This window comes from Leptonychotes weddellii, chromosome 8, assembly GCF_054177405.1.
Source record: "Leptonychotes weddellii isolate Sample4059 chromosome 8, ASM5417740v2, whole genome shotgun sequence".
NCBI classification, from domain to species: Eukaryota; Metazoa; Chordata; class Mammalia; order Carnivora; family Phocidae; genus Leptonychotes; species Leptonychotes weddellii.
This window is the reverse complement of record NC_138376.1, coordinates 118249139-118269207: the sequence shown is the minus strand read 5'-3', so window position 1 is coordinate 118269207 and position 20069 is coordinate 118249139. Positions and strand designations below refer to the sequence as shown.

At 38.8% G+C, this 20069-nt stretch overlaps 1 protein-coding gene and 1 long non-coding RNA gene across 5 annotated transcripts in view; one reads left to right on the top strand and one right to left on the bottom strand.

Moving 5' to 3' along the window:
- The window catches only part of LOC145723146 (uncharacterized), a 31283-nt gene extending 24576 nt beyond the window's left edge, over window positions 1-6707 (bottom strand). For all 3 annotated transcript variants that reach the window (XR_014148009.1, XR_014148007.1, XR_014148008.1), the window contains exon 1: window positions 6571-6707. This is a non-coding gene — a long non-coding RNA (uncharacterized LOC145723146). The remainder of the gene's footprint in view (window positions 1-6570) is intronic.
- An 87-nt stretch (window positions 6708-6794) lies between these two features.
- FBXO5 (F-box protein 5) lies at window positions 6795-18611 on the top strand. 2 transcript variants are annotated; one of them, XM_006734041.3, is made up of 5 exons: window positions 6795-7204; window positions 12822-13539; window positions 14961-15051; window positions 15980-16162; window positions 17542-18610. In XM_006734041.3, the coding sequence occupies exons 1-5, from the start codon at window positions 7108-7110 to the stop codon at window positions 17791-17793; spliced, it is 1341 nt and encodes a 446-aa protein (XP_006734104.1). In that variant the 5' UTR covers window positions 6795-7107; the 3' UTR covers window positions 17794-18610. The 2 variants fall into 2 exon arrangements, with proteins under 2 accessions (XP_006734104.1, XP_081685299.1); XM_081829173.1 differs by lacking the exon at window positions 15980-16162 and having other exon boundaries at window positions 17542-18611.
- Window positions 18612-20069: the final 1458 nt, after the last annotated feature.

Below are 20069 nucleotides of genomic sequence, written 5' to 3'. Positions count from 1 at the left end.
CCCCCTACTGACAAAGCAACTTGGTACCAAAGGACACAGGTCCAGCTGCGGTAGCACAAAGTAGGGCAATGATGGGTAAATTTGTTGCCAAGAGGCAACAATTTGGTAACTGGCACAAACACCGATATATGTTACCTAATTTCAGTAACTGATATGTTTTCATATTTTTTTGGTGTTAGAAGTTACAAATATTATTTAATTATTTCCACTTGCATTGTTAAAAATAAGGACATTCTCCTCCTTAATCATTTACTATCTATCACACATAACAAAATTCACAGTATTTCCCTAATATCTTCAAGTACCCAATTCAGATGTCTTCAGTTCTCCCCAGCTGCCTTAATTGGCTTCTTCAGACCAGGATCCAACTAAGGATCACACATGGAATCTGTGGTTACATTGTTTAAGTCTAGAACAGCTCTGCCAACTGCCACCCCTTTTCATGACCTTGCACTGAATTTTCATTTCAGAAGATCAGGCTACTAGGGTGGCATTTAACTTGTTCCTCAAGTCACAGTATTTCTACAAACTGGAAGTTAGAGCTTAAGACTCAGCTAGTTTTGCATACTCCCTTTCCTCATTAAAATATATATGAAGTAAGTCAGGTTTGAATGCTGATGTGCTGAGATGTACTAGGTTCTCTAAAATACACTGACAGATGAAAGAAATGACGTCACCTTTGTGAAAGGAGAAGAATTACTGTTTAAAGTGCGCTTAAAGCTGAATCGGCATGATCTTCATCAGTATTTTTTCATCAGAAGATTTAAAAGAAGTTTAGTGGCTCTTATTTACCATGGGATTCCTGGTTATGATTAGGTCTTCTGTGAGAAGACAGACTCCAGAGAATTAGGGCCTAAAGAGGAAGGAAGCCTGGGAATGTCTGCTTGAGGATGCACAGCTGTAAAAGACCTCTTGGTGTTGACAGGAACACTGAGTACTTAAGTACTTACTGTACTTGATAAACAGGAGACACCCCATTGTTCTGCCAGGGTGTGTGTGCTCCTTCATTACAAGGAAGAGTAGTAAATTCAACTAGTTTAGGGAAGGGAAGGGGGAAGGAAAGGGGATAAGAAAAGAAGAAAGAAAAGAACTGTAGGAAAAGTCCGTTATCCCATAAAGAAGAAAAGTTGGAAATGCTGACTCAAGTTTTTGAAAACATGAGATACACGAAGGACTACAATTATGAGAAGAGCTCTACCTGGTAGATAATGAATAAATGTTAAATTTATAGTAGTTACAACAAGGTAGGCTTTCCAGAGGAAAAAAAATGATTTAATTATTAAGGCTATATGATTAAAGTGTTAAAGAATTAGAAGACATTTAGTTAACTCCCCAAATTGCATGCCTTTCTCTGTTTGTTGGAATCTACAGTAATATGAATCCTTGTAAGCACATATACTACATAGATTTAAAACTATATTATTGTGGGCTAATGTGTTTCTTTTCAATGTATTAATTAGCCAAATTTCCTTTAGAGCTTTGTGCTTTCAGAGTAATTTTATCTTGCTAATTTATTCTTAGAATTTTAAAGCTGGCCAAAGATTATCAAATACATCAGAGAATTTTATTTTGAGAAAAATCCCTCTCCCTTGTAACACTCTGCTCACGAAAGGCACTCGACCTTCACCAGAACATTTGATGAAAGTGGCTTTCAGTGAGCTACACAACTCAAGAATACAGCAGGACCTGTTCATTAGACCATATTCTGTCCTGCAAAAGGCCCATGCAACCCTGCGTCTCCCAGTTTCTTTCGGTTTCCTTTTTGAATGAAAAGGGCGTATCTACATGTTACTAAATATTACCACGTACTATTACTTAATTTCTCTTGACCTCTTCTAATAGGTAATAATTAGAAAAGTTGGATTGAGATTATGAAGAGTCTCGAATGTTGGATTTCATTCTGTAAACAAGAGAAGCTATTAAAAGTTTAGTTATTTCCCCCCTTATCCATCTCCACACCCCCTTTCCCAGTCCCATGGGAAAAGGTGTGAGCGCTGTACTAATGAAGGTGGAAAAGAGCTTTTGATCAATTTTTAAACTTCCTGTCCATTAGAACATCACAGCTGGTTAGAAATCATCATAGTACCTAGGTAATTCTAACAATATAAGACATGTATCAGTAGGTGTTTTATGAACACCTGCAGAGTAATTGGCAGATTCTGGTCTGTGAACTGACATTGGCTTCCACTTCACTAAAGAAGTTATTCCTAGGTCAGGGAGCAGATCAGCATGTACCACCAGACCTCTCACATTGTCTCATTAACGGACAAAAATGTGTTTTCTTCGTTCTTGTTTCCTCAGGACCTAACATTATGCTACAATAGGCACTAAACAGATGCCTAAAAGGCAATTATATCTAAAGTATTTGTCTACAAATCTGATATATTGTTCAGAAAAAAACAACAGAACCTAATTTCAAAGTGGCCTACAAAAGCAGTTAATCAAAACTCATTCAGCTGGAATAGCAATTTTGAAGAGGCATAAACAGACAATCACTATGTTTAAAATTTAACTTGTCATATTCCTCCATAACCCATTTCTCACTGTGTAATCTCCGCTTCCTTAATGGCACTACCATTCTCCCTCTCTCTCAAATTTAAAATATAGTCATCTTTAAAAAAAAAAAAAGTCATATTTGATTCCTCTTCCTTACATGCAGTTTATTGCTAAATCCTACTCTCCTAAACACTCTAATAATCCTCACTGATTCTATTACCACTACTCTTGTCCAGAATTACTTCTCTCCTGGACTACTTTTATGGGCCCCTGACCTCTCCAGGCATCCTCTCTATCTGCTAATTCAGGTTACACATGCATAACTGCCAGTTTCATTTTCCTAAAAACCAAGGCTCTGATCTTGTCACTCTTTTACTCCACAACTTAATAGGTTCCTACTGTGTTCCAAATAAAGCTCTAACTCCTAAGTGTGCATATAATACATCCATATCCATATCCAGCATCATTCCATTATCGGCCCATTTTACTCACCACTCCCATTATGTCACATCAAATTCATTTTTTCTGATAATTGCACTTACATTTAAGCTTTCCCCCATTATGTTCCTTATGCCATGCTACCCTCCTCCCTGGTCCCTTAAAAGACATCCCCAACAGCACTGGTTTTCATTTAGGGGTTTGTCCCTAGGGGCATCTGGCAATGTTTGGAGGGGACATTTGGCAATGTTTGGAGACAGCAGGAGTTGGAGGCTGAGGATGCTGTTAAACTCCCTACAATGCACAGGACAGCCCCCCACAACAAAAAATTATCTGACTAAAAATGTGAACAGTGCTGAAGTTAAGAAACCCTGTCCAACAGATTATTCCCTTATCCTGGCATATAAAAGTAATGTCTCTGTTCTCTAAAAATTCCCAATGTAACGTGATGTATTTATCCAGTGTTGCACTATTGCTAAATCTTATACCCCTTATCTCCTCCCCTCTATGCTCATGATGCTTTTATTCAAAGATTATTTACTGAGCATCTGTTATGTCTATTAGATGGCAGTCCCAGATAGTAAGCACAAGCACAGGTACCATATCCCAATTATTTCCAGATACCCTATGACATCTTGCATGCTATAGGTGCAATAAGAATTTGCTGAAAAAGGGCAACTCTCTCTGTGCTTCATTTTGTACCTAAAAACTCAACAATTCTGATATTAATGTACAGGAAGAAGGAGGTTACATACACCTATTGACATCTACTAAAATTCAAAATGGCCATTTCTACGTTTCTCACTAAAAATGAAATTAACAGGAGGGCACCTGGGTGGCTCAGTCATTAAGCGTCTGCCTTCGGCTCGGGTCAAGATCCCAGGGTCCTGGGATCGAGCCCGCATCGAGCCCCGCATCTGGCTCCCTGCTTGGCGGGAAGCCTACTTCTCCCTCTCCCACTCCCCCCGCTTGTGTTCCCTCTCTGTCAAATGAATAAATAAAATCTTTAAAAAAAGAAAAATTAAAAAAATAAAAAATAAGTAAAAATGAATTAACAGGGGGTCATGAACCCACTGAACAAGTTGTCAGTTAAAAATATTTCATAATAGGGGCACCTGGGTGGTTCAGTCGTTAAGCGTCTGCCTTCGGCTCAGGTCATGGTCCCAGGGTCCTGGGATCGAGCCCTGCATCAGGGTCCCTGCTCAGCGGGAAGCCTGTTTCTCCCTCCCCCACTCCCCCTGCTTGTGTTCCCTCTCCTGTTGTGTCTCTCTCTGTCAAATAAATAAATATAATCTTTAAAAAAATTTTTTTTCATAATAATCAATTAAACCTCTAACAATTAAAATCAACATTAAATAACTTAATAGCCTGAAAAGGACTTTCAGAAACTTTTCTAGTATGCAATAAAATATGCTTAGCTATGTATATTACCTTATATTGCTACAATAATTTTAATTTTTCCAATAATACATCTTAGCATTTTCCTGAAAAAATAAATAACTGCTGGAGAATATCTTTTTAAACAGTGGTTAAAAGCCAATATAGTCCAGGTGCTCAATTAATTTAATGAACACCCTTCCTCCCCTCAAATTTCATACATTTGTCTACATCTGAAAATAAAAGAGGAATAAAGATGATCTCTAAGGCCAAATGGGGAAGTAATGTGAAAATGTACTATAAACGATCAGGCCTCCAGCAAATACTACCATTCCTCAGTATAACACAAAGGAAAGTACATAGTTATCAAGCAGAATGGGATTGGAATTTCTGCTTAGTAGCTGTGTAGTTCTGTGAGAATTAACTTACACTTCTAAGCACAATCAAAAATGAAAATAATGCCAAGGTTATTGTGAGACTTAAAGGCTAACATTTACTAAATGCCTAGAAGGGGCGCCTGGGTGGCTCAGTCGTTGAGCGTCTCCCTTGGGCTCAGGTCATGATCCCAGGGTCCTGGGATGGAGCCCCACATCGGGCTCCCTGCTCCGCGGGAAGCCTACTTCTCCCTCTCCCACTCCCCCGGCTTGTGTTCCCTCTCTCGCTGTGTCTCTGTCAAATAAATAAATAAAATCTTTAAAAAAAAAATGCCTAGAAGACAAAAAGCTACTATAGTTTTAACATTCATTCAACAATCACTCTCTGGCTGAAATCCCTCCAACTAACCACAGTAATCAGAAGAAACTCGAAACTCCACATGTAAACACAGAAAATCCTAAAGGATCTGGCTTCTATCTCTCTGACCTAATCTCCCACTCTTGCACTTGCTCAATGCGTTCTAGACATCCTTATAGCCCTGAAACAAGCCAAGCACTTTCCATCTCTGCCCTCTGCTTATTATACAGATCTCTGCACTGCCCACTCAATAGTCAGATCTTGGTTCAAAGCTCCTAAGCCCTCTTGACCACCCGAAGTCATTACTCAATGCCCCTACTGCCCACTTTCTACCCCATTATCTTGTTTTATATTGCTTTTTCCTGCACTGAAATTGGTAACTTCAATTTCTTTTCCCTTAATATGTAAACTTGAAGGATAGGACTTTTGTCTTTTCAACCCTCTATCTCCCAGGCCTAGCTCCAAGGCCAGGCTAAGGCAGGCAAGTGGGACACCATCACTAAGGTGCAAAACTTAAGGGGATGCCCAAATTTCAGTAATCCAGAAAAATACTAATTTAAAGCAACATTCTAAAAGATGAAAAGTAATGCAAAACACCATGATGAATTCATTATCACAATTCTGCACAAAGCGGATCCACCCAGCACTTGGCAGAACTCACCCCATCTCAGCCCTGCCTCACCAGGACTTGCCACCAATTTAACTGAACACTTAGCCGTAAGTCAAGTATTAACTCTCCCTAAGGCTGCAAAAAAGCAAGAGGGAGAGGGCTTTTTGGAGCTTAAACCCCGTGGCTTCACTGGGCTGTGGCCAAAAAGCTGAGTGCAAGGAATGTACTCTCACCACTTAAGTGCACACTCTGAAAAGTTCAGCATGACTAATAATATGGTGCCAGTTGTCATCGAAGACTTAATAAATACTTCAACCCATTCCCTTGCCTTGAGGCCTCCAGCCCTAGGGTGTGGGAACTGGAACTCTTACGGCAGGACGTTTTATAAATTTATTTTGTTGCAGGACTACTGTCTCTTGCGTTTGGACCCTGAAGTAAATAAACAAAAACCCAGAAAAACGTAGATACAAGTTTAATAAACTTAACGTCCGTACAAAGCAGTGGTGGCTGGAGAACTGTGGTTGAAAATACAAATAAATACGCTTACAAGAAAGAAGTGACTGTCCCACCCTCACCCCCGCGGGAAGGCCCTTGGGAGACGCGGCCCCAGGTCTCCAGCCATACCAGCCGCTAGACCCGCCATGCGCGCAGGGAGCCACGCGCATCCACCCACTTGCAGCCCGCTCCTCCGCGGGAGAGAAACGTGGGGGGTCCCCAGCGCGCAAGCGCCACCCCGCCAACTCTGCAGCCACCGCCCGCCACAGACGCCTGCGCAAACGCATAGGGCAGAAGGAGGGGCGAAACAGAGAGAGAGAGAGGAGCGCGCCTAAATCCTAGAGAGGCGGGCTAAGAAGGGCTGGGGGTGGGCTCGTCTTCCGGAAAGTTTGGATTCCCGGACGAGCGGAGTCGCCGCTCACCAAACATCCGCTTGTGTGCTGATCGAAGAAAGTCGGCTACCCTTTGTACTCACTGGAGATCTTCAGACAGAAGCCGGAGCTGCCTTCAGGATGAAATTAGGACTTGCAGGAAACCTCTTCCCAAGACGGAAGGAAGCGTGGCTGGTTCACGCATGCGTGGTAGGCTACCTCCACGTGCGGCCTGGCCGCGGCCTCCCCGCGCTCGGAGGCCTCGCCCCTAGGCCCGCCCCCTTGCTCTGCATCTTTCCGGACGCGCGGAGCCGGGAAGAAGGAGGGAGGTTGGGCCTCACAGCTCGGCCCCGCCTCGGCAGCCTCCAATTGGGCGTGGGTGAGGACGCCCCTTCCCACCGCCTTCCTATTGGAGCGCGCGTGCGAGCAACGCACCCCATTGGGCCGTACGGATTTGGGCACCAAATTCAAAGATTTTAAAAGTACCAGCTGGCGCCTTTTAGGAGATATAGTTCTGTGAAGCGGACGACTGGGTCTTCTGCTGTGGTAGCTGTTTCCTCACCTGAGGCAGACCCCACTTCCACTGGCATGAGCCAGCGCCCCTGCCGCTGCTCCCCACAGCCCCCCTCCAGCTCCTGCCGCTGCAGCGCCCTGACAGCCGCCGGGCGCCCTCGCCCCTCAGACGGTGAGTGAGGAGAGGATGCGGGCGGCACGCGTTCCAGGAAGGGGGTGCGGGGTTGGGGAGCAGCTACGACCGAACCCGACCCCCTCCCGAGTCCGGGCGTGCACCCCACGCCGGGCCGGGCCGAGCGGACGTCGGCGGCGGTTCCTGGGGCAGGGGGAGAAGAAGGCTGGGGCTCAGGGAGGGGAGGCCATAACTGCGAGGCGGGTGGCGGGCCCGGGTCCCTCCTTCCACGCGGAACCTGGACGCCAGCTCCGAAGGAGGTGAAGGTCTCGGCCTTTCAGGGCGTCGTATTCCCCTTTCAGGATCTACCTATCCTTGTCCCCACCCCGCTTGAAGAGGCGCCAAATGCCCCCTCCCCTCCCCCACCTTGGGGCCTGGGCTCTGACAGGGCTCGCGAGCCGCCGGCCCCCGGGGTCTGGCCAGGTGCCTCAGCCCCACTCCCTGCGCCCCTTTGCCGTGTTTACCCCGCACCCTCAGGTCCGCAGGCAATTTCCCTGAGTTTTCGCCGCCTCACTCTTGCTGGCGGGCGCGGGAGATCCTGCTGGCTTATCTCCCGCCTCCTCCACCCGGCCCGCGCCCTGAGGGGCCACCTCTTCGACCCCTCAGGATTTCCATGGTCTTACCCGTACCCACTCCCGCCAAATGGAGGGACCCCCTCATCGAGCCAAAATGTACAAGGATGTCCAAACAAAAACTTTTTTTTTTTTTACCCCCCCCTCTCCATTTTTCCCTTTGCGCAGTAACTCGTTTTCAAGGCCTGGGGTCAAAAGGAGGAAGGTGGGGGAGAGCACTTTTTAGTACAAAACGGTGAATTTGCCCTTATATAGCTGATTTTCTGAGAATTGAAGAATTGGTTATTTTTTTTCCTGCGCTCCTGAAGAACTAGTCCTTTATTCCCAAACTCGGTTAGAGTGGAAGGCACTCAAACGGATATTTTTACCCTCTTTGTTGCTATCTGAAAAAAGATCCAAATGCATTTATTTTGCCTCGGAAAGTACCAAATTTTTTTTTTTAATTAGCGATTCGATTTTGTGATATTTGGCAGTCACTGAAAGATGCTCCTTTCATTAGAAAAGAAGTCTAGAAGACTCGAGGAAAAAATAACTTTAACAGGTTAAATCTATTTCTAGAAGATCCTCAATCAAAAGCCTCCCCATGAAGTTCTGAAGCTTGATGGTTTTAAGAAGTAGTATTTTGATTATTTAATCCAATCGTCTGGTATTACCACCTTGCTCCTCAGAATATTTGCAATCTCCATGAATTTTATTCCCTTTTTACAAATTTGAGAAAATGAGATTAAAAGTTTATTGCATCCAAGTATTTTTGAAGGCGGGCTTTCCTAAAATTTCTCTTAGAGATGGCTGATTTGCAGTTTATGGCTGCAAGCCTTGGTCTCAAACTTTTAAGGAATAGCCATGCCTAACATTGGGCACATGGTGATAATCTTATAGGTATCGCAGACTGTAGGACTTAATCATTTAACATTGGGATAGTTGTAAAAATTTTTAAGCGTTGTAGCCTATTTAACTATGGTATTTTAATATGGAGCATTTGCTCTGACTTGGAAAGTTAAATGGAAGTCAAACTTTGTACACAGTTAACTATAATACCACCTTTTCATGATTGGACAGTGTTTTGGTAAATGAGATTTTAAAAATGCAGCATGTTGAATCTTCACCCAACAACATGAGGTAGATATTAGTATCTCCATTTTAGAAAAAATGAAAGGAACTAATTGAATATTTTATGTCACAAAGCTAGTCAAAAGACTAAGCAAATATTTTTACTTGAAGTTGGATCTGATTCCTAGAAAAAGTATATAATCTGGAATACAGTGTGGAATGTATTTTGCTACTTTTAAAATGTTTGTGATTTGCAATAAAAGCATTATGAAAGGATTTGGTTTAAAAATGTGATAAAAATACCATATGTGATGGGACTCTGCCGTACATTTAGTCCAGTTTTATGTTCTTAACCCCATTTTGTAGATGAGAAAACAGGCTTTAAAAGTTAACTGCCTCAATTTTCCCTGATTCAGCAAATAACACTTTATACCTTAGATGCTCAAGACTTAAACCCCAGGGTATTTTTTTTTATTTCACTTTCTCTCATTCAACATCCAAAGCATCAGCAAGTTCTGTTGACTCTCCTAAATAGATCTCAGATCCACCCACTTATCTTCATTTCCACTGCAGTCATCCTGGTATCAGTTACCCAGCTCTCTGGATATCTGTGATACTACTAACTAGCCTTCCTCTTTCCACTTGTACCTTCCTACAGTCCGTTCTCTACAGTTGCCAATGATCTTTTGAAAATGAAAACCGGATGTCTCAACTCAACCCCTCAAGGCTCTTTATTACACAGTGAATAAATCCAACGTACCCTAAAATTCTACAGACCATTTTACCTCTCCAATTTTAAAGTATATTACATAATAAAAAAAATAATAAAGTATGTTACATAATTTCACATTTTAAAACTAGACCTACAACCAGGATCCAGATTTTGGAACCAATAAAAGGAACCAGAGTTCTTGGAGAAATACTTAATTCTAGGGCTGGAACAGGCAAAATACAAGATGAGCCTAGAGCATCTTTTCATGCCAGAAAGTAAGAAATGCTCCAAAAACGAAATAATGGAAGTATTTCAAGTGGACATGAACTTACAGTAGTGAAAGCTGAAACAATTTGATCAGCAACATTAATAAGGCAATATTGGATTATAACCCAAAGTCTGTGAACCTATACTTTTTTTATATACTTTTATCTCACTTTCCAAGTGAGGTAGTGGAATGAACACTGAATTATAGTCAATAAGGGTAATCTGTCTCTCTTAACTACATGTCAAAATGTGGGCAAGCTACTTAACTGAGCTTCAGTGTCCTCATTTGTAAAAATAAGGTAATAATACCTCTTCATCCTACATCAGAAGGTTATGAGCAAGTGTTTGAAAACAAATTGGAATTGTAAACTTCTAAACAATTATAAGATGTTTGAATCATCAAGTCTAAGTTTTAAAGAGCTGTTCATATTCAAAGTGTGGTATTGAATGAAAGGGTTCTACAACAAACATAGTTTCCCAGTAACTGGGTTCTAAAGATGAGCAGAAGAAGGGCGACTAGGTGGCTCAGTCAGTTAAAGTGCCTGCCTTCGGCTCAGGTCATGATCCCAGGGTCCTGGATCAAGCCCCACATTGGGCTCCCTGCTCAGCTGGGAGCCTGCTTCTCCTGCTGCTGCCTGCCGCTCCTCCCGCTTGTGCTCTCTCCCTCTCTCTCTCAAATAAGTAAAATCTTAAAAAAAAAAAACAAAAAACCAACTTATGAGCAGAGGAAGAATGCCTTTGAAAAGAATTAAGTTTCTAAAGTACAGTTTCAGGCCTCTTCCCTTTAGGCAACTAAACAGTAAAACATGTCTTTGTAGGTGGCTTCTACTTTTTTATCCTCAAATAGAATGTGGCCGTATGTAAGTTGTACTTAATTCTTGAGGCAAAAATTAAAACAATCTCCTGGAATTTTTAATCTCCTGGGTGGAAGAGAACCACTCAGAATAATTTGTTCTAGAATTATGGTTAATGTTGGTGTTAGAAAATGTATATTCTTTATTTGCTTTTTGTGTCCTTGAACTTAGTTTGAAACTAGTTTTTAGGGCTAGTCCAAGGTTTAATGGAGTGCTGGAGCATATACTCTTTCACTGTGTTAAACATTGGGAAAGAGACTACCTACCTACACATGGCCTTTTAGTACTTAAAGGTTTTGCTCTAAATAAAAACTGTAAAATTAACATGGACTGATTACCAATACTTGGTACAGACTAACGGTACTGACTGGTACATACACTGACAGGATAAATTGTTAACTACCTATGATTGGCTTGCAGGGGGAATAGTAGGTATGGAATACATTTGAAGCATATGCAGTTCATATACTCTGCCTTCAGTAATACTAAGTAATTTTCCTGAATCCATCTACTATATTCCTTCTCAGAATTGTGCTTTTGCTCAAGTTAACCTTAAGTGAATGCTTTTTCCAACCTCTACTGCCTGACAAAATCCTAGTCATCCTTTAAAGCAGTGGTTCTCAACTGAGGAATGGCAGAGATTTTGACACCACTGCCTCCCCCAACCCATCATTTGTCAGTGACTGGTGACTGGAGACATTTTTTATTGTGCTTCAGGGGGTAGGGGTTGCTGATGACATCAAATGGGTAAAGCCTGCTGCACATCCTAAAATGCCCAGAACAGCCCCCAACAACAGAGAATTATCCAGTCTAAAATGTTAGTAATGCAGAGATTGAGAAACATGGCTATAAAGATATTTTTAAGTGCTGCCTGTTAGCTGTAGCTTGGCTGATTTCTTTAGGCCATGGGGGTGGTGATACAACCCTAAACAAGTCTTTGGCTTTTTGAAGCTTAAATTTGAATTCTATGAAGTATGAATTCTAATGAATAATATCCAGAAATAATGGCATGGTTTGTTAATAGTATCATTATTGGTTTTTCCCTTCTATGCTACTTACCATAAATAGCAAGTACATTATCTTCCATAGTTATTTAAAATAACTGAACAGTAATGCACACTTGCTGCCCAACCACCCTCACATTCTTCTATCTTATACTGATTATAGTATTGTTCTTATTTACCAAATCTTCTGATTGGTACCTGAACTATTAATTCCTCTGGCTCTTTGGTTAATTGGTCATGAGAAATCTTCGTTCAGTAATTGAAGATCTCAGAGTTTCTATTTCTAGCACGTAATAGATAGAGGAGATAAAGGGAGATGTCTCTGTGCTTGAGTTCACTATTCAGCAGAGTAGACAAACACCTTAATTATATCAGACTCACCCATACCACTGATCCAGATAAAACTTAGAAAGTTGTGGGAGTTCAGGTAGATTTTAACTGATCGGTGTTTAACTTTACTGACTTTGAGTTCTTTTTCTAAGCTTACTTACAGATTTCTTGATTAATTATTGTAAGGCTTATAATAAATGGCTAAGGTCTAAATCTTAAACATTTATTACTTTAAGGATTTCTCTGACTCCAGACCCCACTCAATGTATCACATTTCCTTATTTGTTCCATAAGTACAGATATGTGTTAAATAGTCCCTTTCTCCAATATTTTTTACTCAGCTAGAGACTCTAAAAGTCAAATGTTACAATTATACACTAAAAGCAATCTTTTGAAGTCCCCTTTTAAGAATAAGATGTACTGGGGTGCCTGGGTGGCTCAGTTGTGAAGCTTCTGCCTTCCGCTCAGGTCATGATCCCAGGGTCCTGGGATCGAGCCCCACATCGGGCTCCCTGCTCCGCGGGAGGCCTACTTCTCCCTCTCACTCTCCCCCTGCTTGTGTTCCCTCTCTCGCTCTCTGTCAAATAAATGAATAAAATCTTAAAAAAAAAAAAAAAAGAATAAGATATATGTACTTACTAAAAGATTTAAGTACTATTTCCTCATTGTCACATCTCAGTAAATAAACTTGAATAATTTCATAGCTACATAGGTAATACATAATACTGAGAGAATGGAAAGTAATTTTATCTCTGTATATCCCAATTTAAGAAGTAGAGATGTATGAAAATTTTGTCATTAAGTAAATGGTTTTTTGTTGTTTTGTAGGTTGTAAAGAAGAAAGTTCTACTCTTTCTGTCAAAATGAAATGCGATTTTAACTATGACCATATTCATTCTGGACTTAAATTGGTAAAGCCTGATGACACTGGAAGACTAGGTTCCTATACTCCTGGATATTTGGAAGGTTCTTATGAAGACTGCATTAAAGACTATGTAAGGTTATCAGATATTGGGTCACCAGTTGTGAGCCCCAGGATTGTAGAAGTTGAAACTGAAAATGAAAACAAGCCCTTTCATAACAAAGAAAATCAACATGTGCAACAAATACTTAATAGTTCAAATGAAACAGTAGAACTAGAGACCAGTGGACCTTATGAAGACAGTGGCTATTCTTCATTTTCTCAGCAAAGTGGCTTCAATGAACATGAAGAGGGTAGCCTTCCCTTGGAGAATTTCAGTGACAGTCCACAATCCTGCCTACAGATGCAAAGCCCAGACCAATATCCCAGCAAAAACTTGCTGCCGGCTCTTCATTTTGCAAAAATGGTTTGTTCAACATTAAAAAAGAATGCCAAGCGAAATCCTAAAATAGATTGGGAGAAACTAAAGGAATTTATATCCAGTGAAAATTTTAAACTACATAATATAATTGGCAGGAAGATGGGCCTAGAATGTGTAGATATTCTCAGTGAACTCTTTCGAAGGGGACTCAGACATCTCTTAGCAAATATTTTAACACAGCTCAATGATATGGACTTAATCAAGTAAGTATGATTACTTTTGAGTGTTAGTATAATCCATTGAACATTTTTGTTGGATGATTTGGGACTACCAACTCATGCAAAGACATAATAGGGTAGTCTTTTGCATTGTTTAATTGAGGTAATGACTGCCTAATGGCTGGTATTTGACCATTTATATGCCACTAAGATGAAAGAAAGATAATTTTTTAAGTAAACATTTAATCCAGTTATTTCACATTTCATATTTATGCAATATTAGGAAACTATTTTTGTTAAATTGGGATTTTTGTTCCTTTTAGTTGTGAAAATTTCTAATATATAAGAAATTTTCAGCTGTATCATACATGTTTAACTATAAAACAACATCCTAGTTCTGGTGTATAGGACCAGTAGGCTTTATGACTTCTGTCATACTTGAAAGTAAGAAATAGTTGCTGATGTTTGTAGGCCATTTTTAATGTAGGCTGTCCTTGGTTTGACAGTGAAAATATGGAAACCCGCAAATGATCTGATTTTGACTCTTAGAAACCTTGGGCGCCTGGGTGGCTCAGTTGGTTAAGCGACTGCCTTCGGCTCAGGTCATGATCCTGGAGTCCCTGGATCGAGTCCCGCATCGGGCTCCCTGCTCGGCAGGGAGTCTGCTTCTCCCTCCGACCCTCCCCCCTCTCATGTGCTCTCATTCTCTCTCTCTCAAATAAATAAATAAAATCTTTAAAAAAAAAAAAAAAAAGAAACCTTATCCTTCCTCATTCCACCAAAGATCAGTTAGGATGAGGTAACAGAATTAAGTTAATTATACAGACCACTGGATTACAGCCTGATCAATCAGATTCATTTTTTAGCTTTTTGAAAAAAAAATTTAGAGGTACTCTTTGCAAGTGTTACTTCACACTGGTCTTTATAAAATATAGCTAAAGCAAAACAAAATTGAGTATGGATTTTTATTGTTGGCTAGCTTCTTGAGGGATAATTAACATCTAGGTTGTACTTTTTTTGTTAACAAAATGGGTTTTTGAAATTGATGTCTACTGATAGCAGTGTGTCCTACAGTACTTTGAAATTTGGCTACAACTTTTATTGATACTGAACGGCTAACATGGTGTCATATACAATGGGGGCTACTTATTTGGTGTTTGCAGATGTTGTGAAAAAATGAAGTACAAAGCAATGGTTCTTAAGCCTGGATGCTCTTAGAATGACTTGATAGGGAGCTTTTAAAAATAATCCTAGTCCCCTTTTTAAGCCAGTTAAACCCAAATGACTAGGCCTGGGGCATCCTTAAATCTTAAGTACCTCAGGCAATTCTAATGTATAAACAGGTTTGAGAAGCACTACTAATAGAAATTTCTTTTTTGCACTGTTAATGTTTCTGCAGTATATTTATTCCTTTTAGCTCTTTGTGACGCTTTAACTGTTTCCTTTATAATCTTTTACTTTTCCAGTATGTCTAAAGTGAGCACAACTTGGAAGAAGATTCTAGAAGATGATAAAGGGGCATTTCAGTTGTACAATAAAGCAATACAGAGAGTTACTGTAAGTCTTTGCAGTTGATGTTTTCATTTTAAAATATAACAGCTAGTGCTCTTTACCTTTACAAATAGGGAAAACTGGGACAGATAACAGGTAATCAGGAAATCCTTTACATTCACAAAGCATTTCTGCTTTTCACTAGAACTCCTTAAACAAAATTCAAAGATAAAGGGAAAGGAATCCCACCTAAGTCATTTATTTCTTGAGTTCTTCCTGGAAACGGAATGTCCAAAAGGGAAAATTGGTCAGTTCTCCAATAATAGGAGTTGACCATATAGCTAATCTTCATTGCCATTTGTATTTTTTCAGTTAAATTTTCAACATATTGAAGATTTTTAGTGCAGAAGGGAATTCATTTGCCTTCCAAAATGAACTTGGTAAATTTGGAGATGTTCCTGAGGGTATCAATACATGTTTGAAATTTCAGGCCTAGCAGTTGGCAGACTTGGGTCTAAATTTTGGTGCTGCTACTTATATGCTGGATAACTTTTAAAGTCCAGTATTGCTTAAGTTCTCCAAGTTCAGAGTCTTTATTGATAAGGTGGTATTAGTGGAAGGTTTTCTAATCTAAAAGGTTGTTTTGAATCCATTCATGACACTGATGGGACACTTAAACGTGACTTGCCATTTACTGGTGGTGAAAAGAATGACTTTGTTTTGGCATTAGTACTTTGTAAATGATGTACTTAATGCTATATAGGCTAAGTACTTAAAGTGCTTTCTCACAATTTCTGGTTTGCAATTTCTGTCAGTATTGTCTCTGTGTATAGTGTGTGGCTGTATTTAAAGCATGTGCAGGTAAATTGGATGTACAGATAAATTTTTACATTCTCATTTGCCCTTTTTTACATGTACAAACAATAAAAATGCCTGATTGTTGAGAATAAAAGAGAATATTTTTAAGTCCTGTTAAAACATTTCTTTTAATTAGGAAAAGAACATTAAGTTTTCACCACATGCTTCAACAAGAGAATATGCTATGTTCAGAACCGCATTAGCTTCTGTTCAAAAATCAGCAGCCCAGACTTACACTCAAAAAGGTGCTCAAACCAAGTTATCCGATCCAGGTGATCAGAAAGATTCTACTTACAGCCGACACAATGAATTCTCTGAGGTAATTTTTTGTTTGTCAATAAATTAGAAACTTACGGGATACTTACTGTTAAAAGGATTTAGAGTAAGAAACAGAGAACTTTAAATTTAATTGTAGCATAATTAGAACTAGGGAATTATTAATGGGGATTTTATCTTCTGTCCCCTTCATTCTACTCTCAGAAATGTTGGCCACCAAGAAACCATTTCAAGTAATTGATTTCCTAATTCAAGTAATCAAATTAGGAAAGTACACAAAGATGTCTTTCTGTGTAGAAAATAAATACCATTTGACATCGTTTGTGACGGTTCAGTGATGTTAAGATCAAATTTGGAAATACTAAAAGAACCTTGATTTTAAAATTTCTTACCAAACTGTTCAGTATACATTTTACAGTTGCTGCCTTTGATATCTGAGGAACAGAACTAAACAGAAAAAGGCCAGCTTTCAGAAATTGAAGCCTTCCTATTGTACCTTCAAATCATTGGGTGATGTGTATTATAAGTTCTACTCAGCACATGGATAATTTGGCAAGCTTAATTTAAGAAACCATAATCTTACCTAAGAGTGCATATTTGAAATAAAATGTTGACTGCTGACTGCCTGCATGTTGGTCAGTTAAGTATGAATTATATATAGTCAAGTTTAATTTTCTGTCTTAAGTGTTGATGATGTAATGACTAATACAACATGTAACTTTATTCAGAAAACATATTGAGCATCTGCTGTCAGGTAATTCATGGATAAGAAAACATGGCACCCTTCATAGCCTTGCAATCTAGAATGGACAGTGGCTACATAAAAATAAATGCCATAGGGGCGCCTGGGTGGCTCAGTTGGTTGAGCAACTGCCTTTGGCTCAGGTCATGATCCTGGAGTCCCAGGATCGAGTCCCGCATCGGGCTGCCTGCTCGGCGAGGAGCCTGCTTCTCACTCTAACCCTCCCCCTTCTCATGTGCTCTCTCTCTCTCTCATTCTCGCTCTCTCAAATAAATAAATAAATCTTTAAAAAAAAAAAAATAAATGCCATATAATGTGATAGGTGCTTCTAAAAAAAAAAAAAAGAACTAGAGGTTAAAGAGCAACCAATTCCCAAGTGACACTAGGAAGGCTTCACAGTAAAGGTGACATTTTAGTTAGGGCATTGATGTGTAAGTAGCATTCAAGGAATAAGAGAGAACATATTTAAAAGTAGCATTAGGAAATAGCCACTAGATCAGTTGACAAGTGATAATTATCTCACTCATTGAACAGTGAGCTCCTTAAGGGCAGGAGTTGTCTTATGTGTAGCATGGGTCCTTTATTCATATATTGGGGAAGGTTCAGAGGTACCTTTCTTGTTTTTTCTACCTAAATTACATTCAGTCCTCACTAAAATTTGATTATGGATTTTCTTCTAGGTTGCCAAGACTTTGAAAGGGAATGAAAGCCTTAAAGCCTGTATTCGCTGTAATTCACCAGCAAAATATGATTGCTATTTACAGCGGGCGATCTGTAAAAGAGAAGGCTGTGGGTTTGATTATTGTACAAGGTGTTTGTGTAATTATCATACCACCAAAGAATGTTCGAATAGCAAACCCCTAAAAGCCAATTATAAAATAGGTCCTCTACCTGGTACTAAAAAAAGCAAGAAGAATTTACGACGATTGTGATGTCTTGAAATCAGTTGTACCTGATCATGAAGGTTAGTTAGAAAATGTTTAGGTTTTAATTTAAAAAACGTAAATGTATTTTCATTTCCAATTTTGTGTTGAAATCAATGTAGTACATGGGATTTTTTGCCCTGGTGAATAAAGAGAGTATACAGCCTCTTAAAATATTTTAAAATTTAATGTGAAAAAGTTTAAAATTTGATATAAATCAGAAAATTTAAAATATTTTAAGAAAAAAGGAAAACTATCTGATATTTGTGATTCAGGGATAAAATAAAACTGATTTCAATTTTTATGCTAAAGGAAAGCCATGTAATTTTACCTAGATAATCTTAAATACATATCTTGTTTACCATCTGTTAGCATTTGAGACATTTTATTTGCCTTACCAAATTAATACCTATTGAAATAACTTCTGGAGTCTATTAATTTAAGTGTTTTGTCATCTTTCTTTAACCTCTTTCTCAGTGTGTATATTTCCCAAAAAGTACTCTTTGTGAAATCTTTTTCCTATTTGTAAAGTCTGTATGTTTTAATATTTTTGTACATATGTAAATATTTCTGTATTATTTTTTTATGTCAGAGTAAAATAAAGATCTCTTGTGTATATATATACCTGTAAATTTTGTACCTGTTATGAATAAAATTGTTACAAGCTTAATAAGTAATGTGAACTTTTTACTTTGATAACATCTTAATCTTAGAAACAACTAAATTAGGAAACCAAGAGACTGCATTTGTATGTGTGAAGGCATTAAGTTGGTTCCATTTGTGTCTGCTCATCTGGGAATCTTGTGACATTCCCAGGTTCCATTTTGATCCCGGTATTCTCCCACTCCCAGTATTTAGTAGTTGTGGAGTTGGGTCTTGAAATAAGCATCCCAAGATGATTCAATGCGAGACCAAGGAACACTTTGAGAAATACTAATGTATTAATTCATCTGTTACTAAACTAATTAAAACTATGGGTTAAATAGCTACATAAAAATACTAGAAAGATTAAAAATATATAAAATAGAATGTTATCTTTGACTGCATTCAGAACATTTGTGCCTAATAAGAGCCCAAGACAAGGGTACATACTTTTTTTATTCCTTAATTCTAGAGTTGAATATGTTTTGGTTTCAATTATGAATATGGAGAAATTCTAAGAGTTTGAACTCAAAAGTCCTAAAGGTTTAAGGGTGGGCCTCAGATCCTCTCAATAGAGCTTCAAAGGCTTTCAAGGCCTTTGCTTTTCATCTCAGTGGACACCTGAGATAGAGGATTTATCTTAAATGGATTTATGGGTGTGTCTTATCCAGTAAAACTGCCTATGAAATTATCGGTGATGTAAGCAACTTGAGGTAAGATTGACAAAATGGACAACATTCAAAGTATAATTTGGCATTTTGATGTATATACATTCATGAAGCCATCGCTACAATTAAGGTAATGAATAGAAGTATCCCCAAATTTCTTCCTGTCCATTTGTAATCCCACCTCAGTTCCCAGGTAATCACTGATCTGTCACTGTTGATTAGTTTGCCTTTTCTAGAATTTTATATAAATGGATTAGATTAGTCAGAGTACATACTTTATTATTTTGAGATTCATCCATTTTGTGCGTGCCAGTATTTATAATTCCTTTTTCTTACTAAGCAGTATCCTGTTGGATATACCAGTTTGTTCATACATTCACCTCCTAATGAACATTTGCCTCCTGCCCGCCACCCCATTTTTTGCTATTAGAAATGAAAATGCTGTAAACCGTGTACAAGTCTTTGTAAGATAAGTGGTGTGCTTTCATTTCTCTTAAAAATAGTAGTGGAATGCTTGGATTATATAGGTAAATGTATATTTAACTTTTTAAGAAAATATCAAAATGCTTTCCGAAGTTATACATTTTACATTTACCAGCAGTGAAGGGAGTTGCATTTACTTAATGTTCTCAACAACACTTGGTATAGTCAGTCTTTGTAATTTTAATCATTCTAAGAGGTGTGTAGTAGTATATCATTGTTTTAATTTACATCTCCCTAGTAACATTATGTTTAACATTTTTGTGTTTGCTATCCGTAAATTTTCTTTGGTAAAGTATATAGTCAAATGATTTGTTTTATTAGTGGTATTTGAAGATATATATTTTAGATAAGAGTGGTATATCAAGGTGTGGCTTATCTTTCATTTTTTTAGCTGTGCCTTAGAGTTTTTATTTTTGATGAAGTCCAAAGTATCTAAGTATTTGTCTTTTATGGATCATGGTTTTGGTGTTATATCTAAAATATGCCTAATCT

Coding starts and splice junctions, on each gene's coding strand:
- FBXO5 (XM_006734041.3), top strand. CDS start 7,108: ATGAGCCAGCGCCCCTGCCGCTGCTCCCCACAGCCCCCCTCCAGCTCC. Junction 7,205..12,821: donor GCGCCCTCGCCCCTCAGACG/GTGAGTGAGGAG, acceptor GTTGTTTTGTAG/GTTGTAAAGAAGAAAGTTCT. Junction 13,540..14,960: donor AATGATATGGACTTAATCAA/GTAAGTATGATT, acceptor TTACTTTTCCAG/TATGTCTAAAGTGAGCACAA.